This window comes from Prionailurus viverrinus, chromosome D1 (genome assembly GCF_022837055.1).
Source record: "Prionailurus viverrinus isolate Anna chromosome D1, UM_Priviv_1.0, whole genome shotgun sequence".
NCBI classification, from domain to species: domain Eukaryota; kingdom Metazoa; phylum Chordata; class Mammalia; order Carnivora; family Felidae; genus Prionailurus; species Prionailurus viverrinus.
Genome location: NC_062570.1, coordinates 31,373,462 through 31,385,569, shown reverse-complemented (window position 1 = coordinate 31,385,569; position 12,108 = coordinate 31,373,462). Strand labels below are relative to the sequence as shown.

The 12,108-nt window shown below is 47.6% G+C and overlaps 1 protein-coding gene across 1 annotated transcript in view; it reads right to left on the bottom strand.

Moving 5' to 3' along the window:
- Window positions 1–3,322: 3,322 nt before the first annotated feature.
- The window catches only part of LOC125176664 (beta-galactosidase-1-like protein 2), a 50,806-nt gene continuing 42,020 nt past the window's right edge, over window positions 3,323–12,108 (bottom strand). The window contains exons 10-19 of the mRNA XM_047878440.1: window positions 10,440–10,577; window positions 9,798–9,878; window positions 9,291–9,397; window positions 8,498–8,638; window positions 8,131–8,202; window positions 7,788–7,866; window positions 5,534–5,621; window positions 5,142–5,253; window positions 4,587–4,703; window positions 3,323–4,311 (exon numbers count right to left, since the gene is read on the bottom strand). Coding sequence (XP_047734396.1) covers window positions 4,225–4,311; window positions 4,587–4,703; window positions 5,142–5,253; window positions 5,534–5,621; window positions 7,788–7,866; window positions 8,131–8,202; window positions 8,498–8,638; window positions 9,291–9,397; window positions 9,798–9,878; window positions 10,440–10,577 — 1,022 coding nt within the window. The 3' untranslated portion in view covers window positions 3,323–4,224. The remainder of the gene's footprint in view (window positions 4,312–4,586; window positions 4,704–5,141; window positions 5,254–5,533; window positions 5,622–7,787; window positions 7,867–8,130; window positions 8,203–8,497; window positions 8,639–9,290; window positions 9,398–9,797; window positions 9,879–10,439; window positions 10,578–12,108) is intronic.

The following is a 12,108-nucleotide window of genomic DNA, read 5'->3' as shown; positions in this document are numbered from 1 at the left end:
GGGGCCATCCAGTACTCCTTCCTGCCCCTGTTTAAGGGAGGAAGGGGCTTTGGGTTAGCAGAGGGACTTGTGGAAAAGGGGCAGAGATCATTTGGATCCTAAGTGGAAAGGAGACCTGAGCACACATTACTTTGGAAATCATTCTATTGTAAACACAAAATGGGAACAAAACTCTCCCTTCTCTCTGAGTTGGGAGCATGAGAACAAGCCTACTGCTTGTTCCCTTTCCCCCCACCCCCACCCCTGAGGAAGAACAGTGTGCATGTGTTACTTCCCTGTACCTGGAGGCTACTGACAGGGACAGCCCTCTGCTGGCTATCACTCATGCTCCTGAAAGTTGGAAGCACAATTTTCCTCCCAACTGGAGGAAAAGGAAAGGCCTGAGCCTACTGAAGAGGTGTTTATTTTTTAACCCTAACAGCCCCCACTCCATTTAAACTCACAGGACCGGTCTGAGGACCGCTAAGAACCCACTCCTGGGTGGGTGGGTAGGATTCAGTCCAGCAACCTAACATTCAAAAAATAGCATTGGCTGCCTATTTTGAAATGGATTTAACTTCCCACAGCATTCGTGAAACCATCCGATGGGATCATATCCCTGAGAACCCTGAGCCACCTTGCAGGATATTCCCAGCCTCTTACACTTTCTATGGTGGCTCTGGAAATCAACCCCTCAGAATCAAGTGGGGTGTCATGGGAGGGGAGGGAGGAGGTGTGCACAGGGCACCCACCAAATGAGTGAATTCATGCCCAGGCACAGCACTGCCTCACTCACTGAAACCAGCCCTGAATGCTCAGGTCAGCCTGGCTGGTCTTAGGCCACCTTCTTAGCCAAAAACCCAGGGCTTATTTTTCAGGAAATTGATAATGAACAACAAAATGGGATATTCTGTTTTTATTTTTGTTTTTTTTTGGCGGATGCTATTTCTGTTGATTTCACCTAATAGCCTCTCTTAGCCGCATGTGTATTTATTTATAATTATAACCCTGGTGGACTGCAGCTTTCATCTTTGTTGGGAATGAGTTTGTTATCAATCAGAGTTGGGTCCGTGACTACAATTTGCTTCTCAAACCCAGTGTGTTCCTGTTCCCCACCACAAGAGTGAGGCCGGGGTCTAGGAGCCACCAGAACAGAGCCTGGGGTGAGGGTGGAGCCTGTGCAGCTGCACCATCTGGTCTGTTTTAATTTAACTGTATTTAATTTGTTTCCAAAATTAAAAGTCAAACATGGTTTTTAATAGCCCTAATCCTCTGCAGCCCTGCCTTACTTTATTCTCATTTACTGCTTTAACCATCCAACAAGTATTTAATTGGCAGGTGCCTACTATGAGCAGGCATTATTCTAGGAACTAGCACAGAGCACTTGTCTTCATGGAGCTTCCTTCCTTAGGGACAAGACAGATGAACACCAGGCATATACGGTATTTTAGATGTGATCTGGTCTAACGAGAAGTATGAGGCCAGATAGGGGTGTCAGAGTGTAGCTGAGGAGTTGATCCCCTCTCTAGGGTGGTCAGGAAGGCCTCCCTGATGAGAGGACCCAGCAGAGCAGTAGAGTACAGACACACAGTTACCTGGATCAGACCATTCCAGAAACGGGAACTCACTTCCAGGCAGAGAGTACTTAGCATTTTTAAAGATCAGCAAAAAGGCCAGTGTGCCTACAACTGACTGGCAAGACAGGAGGGGTTGGGTGGGAGGTAAGATGGATGCAGTTGGTGGGGTGCACAGAATATACTGGCCCTGGGAACCGGGCAAAGCTTTTGGCTTCTGCAAGTAAAAAGGGAAGTGGAGCCGTTGGAGGGTTTGGAGCAAAGGGCCAAACTGGCCTATAAAGAAATCACTCCCCTTTCTGTGCTGACCATAAACAGAGGGCAGGGCAGGCTAGAGGAGGTGGCTCCTGCCATGATCCAGGCAGGAGATGATGGTGAGTCAGAAGAGCAAGCCTTGGGACAGAGAGAAGTGGTCAGGTTCTGGATATGCCTGAGATACAGCCAGGAGAATGGAGTGGTGGAGTGGTTGTGCAATATAAAATGGAGAAGCTAAAACCAATCTGAGACACAAAATAACCATTTCCTGCTACGGGACAGAGTGCAGCAGGGATCATGGGGGAGTAATCGGACTTTGTCATCACATGCAGGAGCAAAGGTGAGTGTACAGCCAGTAGATCTGGAGCTCAGATGGAGATAAACATTGGAGAGCATGAATTTCCAGGCTGTTTACAAACCCTGGTTAGTGATGCACCCACAGTGAGTGTGGACAGAGGGAAGAAGAGGCCCAAGGAGCAGGTCTAGAGATGTGGGGGTGATGAAGAGTCTTCTAAAGATTCTGTGATGAAGCCATCCAGTAGGGAAGTTCTGGACAAACATGAATAAACTCTGTAGGATGAGCTCTGCCAAGGGGCTTTGACAGAAGCTGCAGGGTTAGCTGGCAGATAAGAAGGTCAAGAACAGTAAGATGGGGCAAGAGGACCAATGCATCCCTGAGCAGATTTTGATAAAAGCAATTCAAGGGGATTCTTCACTTTATAAAAGAATTTGCTGTAAGATTCATTTAAATACCAGTTCCCTATCACATCTTCCAACAACGCCAACCTTTATATACACCTTTGTAAGAACACGGTCGGGTATAAAGTAAGGTACAGTGACACCGCTCCCAGTGCTGGCCATCCCCAGATAGTAGGACCCTTGGGCCCAGCCCTTTGTTACTGTATGTCCTTGACCCAGGCTCAGCTCTTGGGCCCAGTGGCTACACACCACAAATGCCCTACTGCAGAGTCCTTTCCTTAGCCAAGCCCAAGATGTAAGCCATGGGGTGGCTGGGAGCCCCATGGCCTGCTATTCCCCACAGGCCTTTATGGATTCCTGGCATAGGCATCGTCCTGGAGAAGTATTGGCTATTTACATTTGATTATTACTGGCAGTAATTAGTTTCTGGCAGTACAATCCAGATGTTATTCATGAGGAAAACTCACCCTCTGTAGCTAACTCACATGTCGAGCTCTTGGCTATCTAGCAGATTCTTGCAACTGCCCACCAGCACCAGAGTGAATATGTACTTGACTTCTCCTCTCCAAGGGCACTACCAATCCACAATGACATGTCAGGCAGAATGAAGGTCAGGAGGGAGGTGGTAAGGAGCCAGGGGCTAGATCATCCACTAACTAGGTAAAGTCAGGGTCTAGATTCTCAGTGCCAGATAGACTAAATGGGTGCCTGACACCACAATGCCTTTGCCTGTGGTAAACAGGGGCACAGATGGGATCAGAAATATCACTAAAAAGGGTTTGATTTAACTCTTGCTTTATTGCAATTCAGGACAGTGAACCTAAGCCAAACCAGTGGACTTGATCCCTAGAACAAGCACCTCAAATTTGGACAGACAGTTGCAAAGGAAGACGGGCTCTCCTCCCTCCTGCTTAGTTACAAGGATTGAAGGAGAGACTGAGCCAGAAGCAAGGTCTGGTCTAGACTTGCAGGCCCCGTGGTTACACCAACATAGCAGGGAGGCTCCCTGCCCAAGCCACTGGAGCTGGGCCCTCATATTGGGGTGTGGTTTCTTCTAGGGCCTGCATTTCCTCCTCAGCTGATGTTACTTCTCATCAAGTAAAACCAGAAATATTCTCTAATTCAGGCTGAGTATTTCTGTTTCTCCTAAGCTTGGCTTGTCATCCTGTCAGATGCAGTTAAAGTGGAAAGGAAAAGAAGATGTGTGTGTCTCTCAAATGGAGCTTCTTCCAGAATCCCAGAGAGAGGTGAGACATCCACCCCCTTCCCCATTCTATACAAATGGTGACAAACCTTCTATTTCAGAAATGAAAAGGGGCCATGAGGGCCATGCTGAGTGCAGGTGAGAACATCATAGAAGCAAACCTCATCACGTGGAGATATGATGAGACATTCCCACCCCCCAGAGAGACATCCCTCTGTCCTCTCCCAAAGAGCAGGAAAGTAGAAAGGTGCCATCAACAAAGCCCAGTCAAGAAGCCACTTAGGTAAGAAGAGGGTCCCTCCCTCCTATTCCACTTCTCTTCTTCAGTTCTTCCAAGTTTAGGGCCTTGAATTAAAGTAGGGGGCAGAGCTGTAGCCCCCGTGGCTGCCTGAGAATGTTACTTAAGGAAACTCTCCCACATGGGAGAGTGTCAGGGAGCAGAGCACCAGGCCTTGCTCAGCTGGGAGGACAGTGGTGCTCTCCTGTTTCCAGGGGGCGCAGGAGCGGTGCTGCTCAATCAAGGTACTGGTTCCTGCCTAGGTGGGGTGTTTCAGTGAACTGTATCACAGGGCCTGCCATCTTCTCCTCGAAAACAATGACCTGGGAGAGAGAAGGGCTGGTGTATGACAGTAGCCGAGGTTTGTCTTGGAGCCAGATGAGGGTGCCTTAGGGGAAGGGATTGAGAAGCAGGCTGGAAGGAATGGGGACCCACAACTCATCAGCACCAAGGAGGAATACAGAAGGAGCTGGCTAAACCTTCTGCCCCCCCTCTCCTTCCCTAACCAACCTTAATAGACTGTCACCCGAAGCCCCCAGGGAAACACTGTGATACTGGGGAGGGCTGGGACAAGGGAAGGACTTGCAAGTGTTCCCACCTGGTTGATGCCTTGATCCAACCAGGCACCTGGGAGGTAGAGGGTCTCCTGGGGTCCGATGTTCCAGTAGCGTCCAAGGTTTTGGCCATTGATGAATACAACCCCCTTCTCCCAGCCCTTTAAGCAGAGTGGGAAAGGGGTTAGTTTACCATGAAAGGCACTGAATATAAAGTCACATGAGAAGACAGAGATGGACACATGCCTTGCATTCTTCTCTCAGCTTCCAAGATATCAGTATGAATTGATATTTTAACAGTCATGAGGTTAACACATGGGGTATTCTATCTCCTGTGTCCACTAGCTCTAAGCCTCCCCAGCAAGGCACCCAAGCTCAGACCTGGACCCTAAGAAGTATCACCAGGTGGTTCTTCTGCTTTGAGTCCACTCCCCCTCTCCAGGGAGGCCCCAGAGACCCTTCAGAGAGGGCAACACAAAGACAGAGACTCTCTGGGTGCAGGTGATATAGAAGGCTCCAGCAAGGGCAAGTACAGGGGCTTGGGCTCAGAGCCCTCAGAGGGAAGACTGGAGAACCCAGGCAGTAAGAGGACTACAAACCTCCAGCTTCATGAAGGTGTCAAAAGGAGAAAGGGAAATTGACAAGACACCCAAAAAGAAAGCAGGGAACGTAGGTACTGCAGGGATAGGGCTCCATTTGTCGACGCTGAACCTATGAACAGAAGACAAGAAAGAAGAAGGGCACATTCTCAGATCTGGACCCTGTCCCGCACTCAATCACAAAGGCATCCCAAATTTTCACCACCTGTTAACCAGCATATCATGGAAATTCCCCAGTCTTTAGCGTTGGTACTGCCCCTACCCTGAGCAAGCTGCTCTGGGCTCTGGGTCTGTTTACACGTGATTGGGAGGAGCTAGGCCAGAGCAGGGCCTTCCTGGCTCTTATTACATGTTATCCATGGGTACACACACTTCATGGGGTCAGGACTCACCTCTGAAAGAAGCTCTTTTTCATATCCAAGCTGTAGATTCTGAATTTTTTCAAGGGAGAATCATTCAGATAGATATTTCCAATTAAACCTGTTGGAAGAAGCCAAGGAAACATGAATAAGGCCAAAGGAAGGGGCACAGCTGACCCAGCTAAGGCCCAGCACATACATGGAGAGTTTCTGGAAAGTTCAAGTGAAAATTCCTCCAGAAGTATATACTCCCTACAGTATATACTACAGAGCTCTTCACGTGGTATAAAGCCTCCTCTAGAAATCCCAAAGGAGAGAAGAGTTAGTAATAGCAATATTTGCCAGGCCTTCTCTGGGACTTGCATGGAAGAGTACATCTAAGGGCAATGACAGAGCTGAGAATGTCATAGGGTGAGAACAGTCTCTGGTCTCTCTCTGAAGGGGAAACTCCCTTTTGGGTATGAGAATTCCAACACAATAAAATGAAGCCCAGTGGGCAAATGATCAAGAGGTCACAACAGTTCTAACTTAGCTTCAAGGTCAGATTCAGTGGTGTCCCAAACTAAACAGACCTACTAACTCAGCCAGAAATCTTCTATATGGCCTAGGATTAAGGATATATTGTTTAAGTATTTGAATTGTGAACAGATGGCAATATGATTTGGGCATCTGAGTCTGAGGACCCATGCACACTTTTGCATAGTGATTAACTAGTGCCTGGGGGGAGGAGCCATTGATGTTGGTCCTGGAGTAGCTTCCAAGGTCCTCATAATCATGGAGCTGCTGAGTTTCTGAAGAGGGATTGTGAATAGGCTAGGGACTGTAAACAGGTTCCATGGAGCCTGTGGACTCTTAAATTGCAGGTACAGGTGTATGTGGGGGTAGGTCTATGACTTAAAAACACTGAACTGCTCCAGGGGTAAGAACTCCACAGTGAGAGTCCAAGGCACATCTTAATCAGGGACCTGGGAGGCAAAGACTGGGAACAGGGTCATGCTGGCAATCCCTTCCTGTCCCCAGGAGAGCAAAGGAAGTGAAGATGGGCCTGGAGATGGAGCTCCTTGGAGGAAGAAGCTGAGATCCAGAGAGTAACACCAGGGGGATTGCTTAGGGGAAAAGGAAGGTAAGCCTGGACAATGCTAGAAGCAACTGTGAGGCCTATCCAGAGAGGGCCAATCCCCAGGACCTAAGAAGCCCCCAATGGCTGGGCCACAGTGCTTCCCTGGCAGGCAGGGAAGGGATGCACAAACTTCCTCATTACAAAGGCAAACACCCATGAGAGTTGGGAGGTCACCAGTGTCCCTTACAGTAGTAGGATTTATTTGTCTGAATTCTTATGTCACAACTTACATGAAACCACCCACATTTTGACAGATGAAAAGGAAGAGGCACATTTAAGCATAGAAGGTTTAGAAGACCAGGAAAAATAGAGGCATCTGGGTGGCTCAGTTTGCTGAGAATCCGACTCTTGATTTCGGCTCAGTTCATGATCTGACAGTCATGAGATCAAGCCCACGTCAGGTTCCATGCCAGGCATGGAGCCTGCTTAGGATTCTCTCTCGCCTTCTGCCCCTCCCCCACCTCTCTCAGCCTCTTTCAAAAAACAAACAAACAACCCAGGAAAAATAACATGAATTGGTAAAATATTCCTAGGGGAGCATACCATCAAGAGCATTTGTTTACTGTATGTACTAACTCCTCCTCCCCACCACAAATGAGATCATCAATGGATTTCCAAGGTGGATCAAGAAAAGAAATTGAGTGTGAAGATCCAAGAAGGCAAGGGTCCTATGCCATTTTTCGATTTCTGGGGATCCCCTTCCTTAAGTCTCACCACCCCCACCCCACCCCAAGCAGATTATCCCCTGATAAAGCAGACTGCAGCCCAGAGAGATGTGGAAAGGCTGGCTCAGTGTTTCCTGTGTGTTCACCATGGACATGTGGACAACATGCATAGGAAAGAGGTCAGAACCCAGGTGGGACTTTGAGGCCCACATCCACCTCCCTCCAGTGGGCCTCCATGACTCAGCTCCCTCCAATGGCCCTCTGCAACCCACCTGTATCCAATAGGACTCTACAAACCTCTTCCTTCCAATGGGCCTCCATGACCCACCTGCCTTCAATGGGTTTCCACAATGGGCTCCCTCCAAAGGGCTACAATGGGCTACAATGACTCTACCTCATGAGAGTCAGCCTCCCTGAACTGCTGGCATGCTGGTATGAAGAAAATATAGCCAGGCACTGCTAAGCACTAGAAGCTCTTCTCTTAGCACATGCTATGACCCACCTTTGCGCTGGTCATCAATATTATCCCCGTAGTTGACTCGCCCACGATTCTCCACCAAGATCCTCAGCCTGGTGTAACCCTGCCAGGAACATAGTGGTTGATGATGACTGCCTGATTACCCAGCCATAAGATTTCTTTGTGGAACCCCAATTATTCCCTGAACTCTGAGGATGGGGGTGAAAAAGTACCCACTGATCAGATACCAATGCTCTTCCCTTCTTGCCATCAGCAGCTCTGTGATTAAGAAGGCTCCCGTCTTCTAGGTCTTCCTCTTTGACTCCCACCAAACCTATTCAGGAAGCAGCTGGTGCTAGCCATTACCCAGCTTCCCAGAATAACAAACCTGAATCAAGGGAATAACGATCTTCTTCTTTTCATAGTCTAAGAATCCTATAGACACTGTGTTCACAAATACCTGCCAAAGGAACAGACAGAAAGCATCCATGGGTCCACAGGAGAGTGGCATAAGAGGAATTTCTGCTAAGCAAAGAAAGGGGTAATATTATGTGTGTGTGGTGAATATGGGTGTTAGCCAGGCATAGGAGGAAAAATGGGCATTAGCCCATGATTGTAGTTGAAAAAGACAATGATGGGCCATTTCTACACACTGGTACCAGGCAGATACATGAGGACTCAGGAGAGAGAGTCATATGTATATGGTAGGGCTGGATGACTACAAGGTCACAGGAATTAAGAGAAGACATTCCTACCTGTCCCCGGTCACGCACAAGACCACTAAGGACACCTGATGACGCAATGGTAGTCTCATACAGAGTGTACCCAAATGACTGTCCATTTCCATTGTTTATTGGCAGGTTCTCCATATTGACTGGTTTTTCAGAATTGACTGGCTGTAGAGAGAAGAGTCGGGAAAGATGCAGACTAGGCAGAGGAGAAAAGAGGCACAAATTTCATCCTGAGTCTTCTCGGGGAGTGTGGAGTAGCAGACAGATCCTACGCGGGGCTGGCTGTGGGGCAAGGGGCCCTCTAGCCTTTTCTACTAGTTTGACTTCTCATTACACAAACATGGGGATCCAGTCCTGCCAACTGGTTCTCCAACCTCCAAAGTTCTGATTTTGACTTATCACATTAACCCATGGCTATCCAGGGTCACGCGTGTGTGTGAAGGCAATGGAATGAAGCCCAGCAATGTATCAGACCTGTGGCCTTTCAAACCGCCACCATTTCTGCATCACAGCACCCCCCTGAGTCAGCTCCAGGGTGCACCCTATTCTCAGAGAGGGATAGAGCCCACTCACAGGCCTCCTCACCTCCTCTCTGTCCACCCAGGCTGGAGAAAAAGACTTCCTACTGTGTTACCCAGTTTTTCTTCAAGTTCTTTTTGTTCCTTCCCACTTCATACCCTAGCAAAAGTCTGTTCTCTTAACTCTGAGCTCTAACGTCATAAAACAGACCTCAAAGGTATCAAGCATTTTTTACCCCTCCACAGCCTTGCTTGCCCACCTAGCAACTGCCCTGGCTTCTCTACCCTGCTGCACTCACCTCCTCCATGTACTGCAGGGCGTCCCACAGTGACAGGTAAAAATTCAGGCTCAAGGGCTCATACGCAATCTTGGGAAGAAGGTCAGGCTGGGGAGGGAGAGGAATACCTGCAACACAGACAAGAGGGCCATCCCAAAAAGTCATTGCCTCCTCCAGCCTCCCTAGCCACTGGCTCTTGTCCACAGCCCAGTGTGATCCTTTATTCTGGAGCCAAGATGTAAACAGTCTTAGACTGCCTGATTCCCACTGGGAAGGTAATGTGGGGGCGGGGGTGCAGGGGACTTTCTCATACCCTCAGGAGTCTTACCGCCCAGAGAAAAGATGAAGCTGCAAGCACACAAACTATGATGAAAACAGTTTCTCAAACTTCCCTGTCCTTGTCTAGGGACATTCTTACATATAGGTCAACTGGGGTTTAGGTAGGATAGTGAAGAAGTAACTCTTTAGGGGTCTCAGAGCACAGGTAAGGGCCCAAATTGGTACTCAAGTCTGCTGACTGCCAGGTACCTGAGATGGAGCCAAAGAAACTTCGGAGCTTGAAGTATTTAGCTGTGTAATCCCCCGCCTCTGTCAGCACAGCATCGTAGTCTGCAAGACACCAGGACACTGTCACTTGTCACCTGTATCACAGGACAGTGTCCGCAGCAGAAAAAAAGAGAAAGGAGAAGCTGGAGTATAGAGGCAGGGTCTTTTTCTCAGTAATCTGGGAGGCAAAACACTTTTCGTGTGAGCCATCAGTCAGAATACAATAAATACTAAATACTATAAAGTGACACCAAAAGTGCCATGGCCATAGCATGACCCTCAATTTCCTGCATCTTGCCTACCTTCTGTGGACTCTCAACCTAAAGGGAATCAGAGGTCACACATCTCAAGGGCCTAAAGAGGCTGCCTTCATTGAAGAATCTGCCTTCACCCTGCCTGTGCCTCTCATTTCCAAAGGCTCACAGGCATGTCCATGGGCTTCCATCTCCTACTGCTCTAGAAATTTAAAAGTGACAATCCAGACAAAACTATCCCTTCCCCAGGCACTCTAGAGCCGAATGTATTAAAGGTGCCAGATGCTGCCCCTAAATGATTCTCCATAAAAAGCCCCAGACATGCAAATGTGGCATGTTCCAGGGAAGGCCAGTGTTGGGGACTACTTACCATAGCTGGTGACATCAGACTTATAGTCATGAAAATGCATGGCTCCATTTATGAAGCCAAAGTTGGTGCCTCCATGGAACATGTAGAGGTTGATGGAGAAGCCAGCATCGAGAATGGCAGACACTGTTTTTAAAACCTCTGCAGCAGGAGGGGAGAGAGGGGATGTGCAGAGCGAATCAGAGATTGGGACAAGCCTCTCAGCTTTTCTGATCCCCCAACCCCATCAAATTCAACTCCATAGCTCTGCCCTTCAGCTTCCACTAGAACCGCAATCACAGAACATGAAGGGCATGAAGAGAAATGGGCCAGCACCACAGCCCCCGAGCTGCAGCCTTCCAGCCGTCGGTTCCACTATGCCCCTGATGACTACGATCAGAACAGTGTGCTGCTTGGGCTACCTCCACCCTTCTCAACCATTACTCACACTTGGAAAGATGCAAAAGAGTGGACTCATAATTGGAGATGTTTAATTCTGATCACCTCCCCAATCCCACCTCTATGAGAAAATAAGCCAAAGATGTGAAAACATAACATCAAAGGAGAAATATCAAGTACTTTTATACACACACACACACACACACACACGTATTGGCAATCATATTGGAAAATATTAATTTTTTTTTAAAACTCAGTACTGATGAATCTGTGGGAAATAAGTATTCTTGTTTAATAATAGCAAGAATTGCTAACATCTTGCCAGAGTACATGTATACCGAAATGTATACTGAAACTTCATTCATGTAGCAATTCTATTGCTAGGAACTTAAGCTAGGAAAAATAATATGCCAGGTATGCAAAACTGGATGTTCAAGAATGTTCACTGCAATGGTGTTCAATTAACAAAAACCACTGGGGGGTGCCTGGGTGACTTAGGCGTTGAGCTCAGGAGTTGAGCATCCAACTCTTGAATTTGGCTCAGGTCATGCTCCTGGGGTCATGAGATCAAGTCCTTCATCAGGGGCCCTGCACGGAGCATTGGAACCTGCTTAAGATTCTCTCGCTCTCCCTCTCTCTCTCTCTCCCTGATCTCTAAAAAAAAAATTAATTAAAAATAAATTTAAAAAAACGAAAACCACTGGAAGCAACCTAAGTGTTCATCAATAAGAGAATGGCTAAATAAATCGTGTTTTAATCACCAGCACCACAGGGTTCTTTGCATCCTTTAAAACAGTAATGGACTCTCTAATAGTGTGGAAGGCTCTCCATTTGTGTCAGTCACTGGCACAAGCAGGTAACACAGAGCAGATGTAACTGTATGTGTCCATATCTCTATCTGTGTGTGCGTACAGGGCTGCAGACAGAGATAGCAAACTGCTAGCACACTCTACAGCTGACCCTTGAACAACATGGGTTTGAGCTGTGCAGCTCCACTTATGTACACTTTTTTATAGTGCAGTGCTGTATTTTCTCTTCCATATGATTTTCTTAATAGCATTGTCTTCCCTCTAGCTTGCTTTGTTGTAATAATACAGTATATGATACATACCATGTGCAAAATATGTGTTAATCAATTGTTCATGGTATCAGTAGGTTTTTGGTCAATAGCAGGCTATTAGTTATATTTGGGGTGAGTCAAAAGTTATACCCAGATTTCAACTGTGCAGGGGGTCAGCACCCTTAACCTGCACATTGTTCAACAGTCAACTGCATGTGTTTTCTCTGGGCTCTG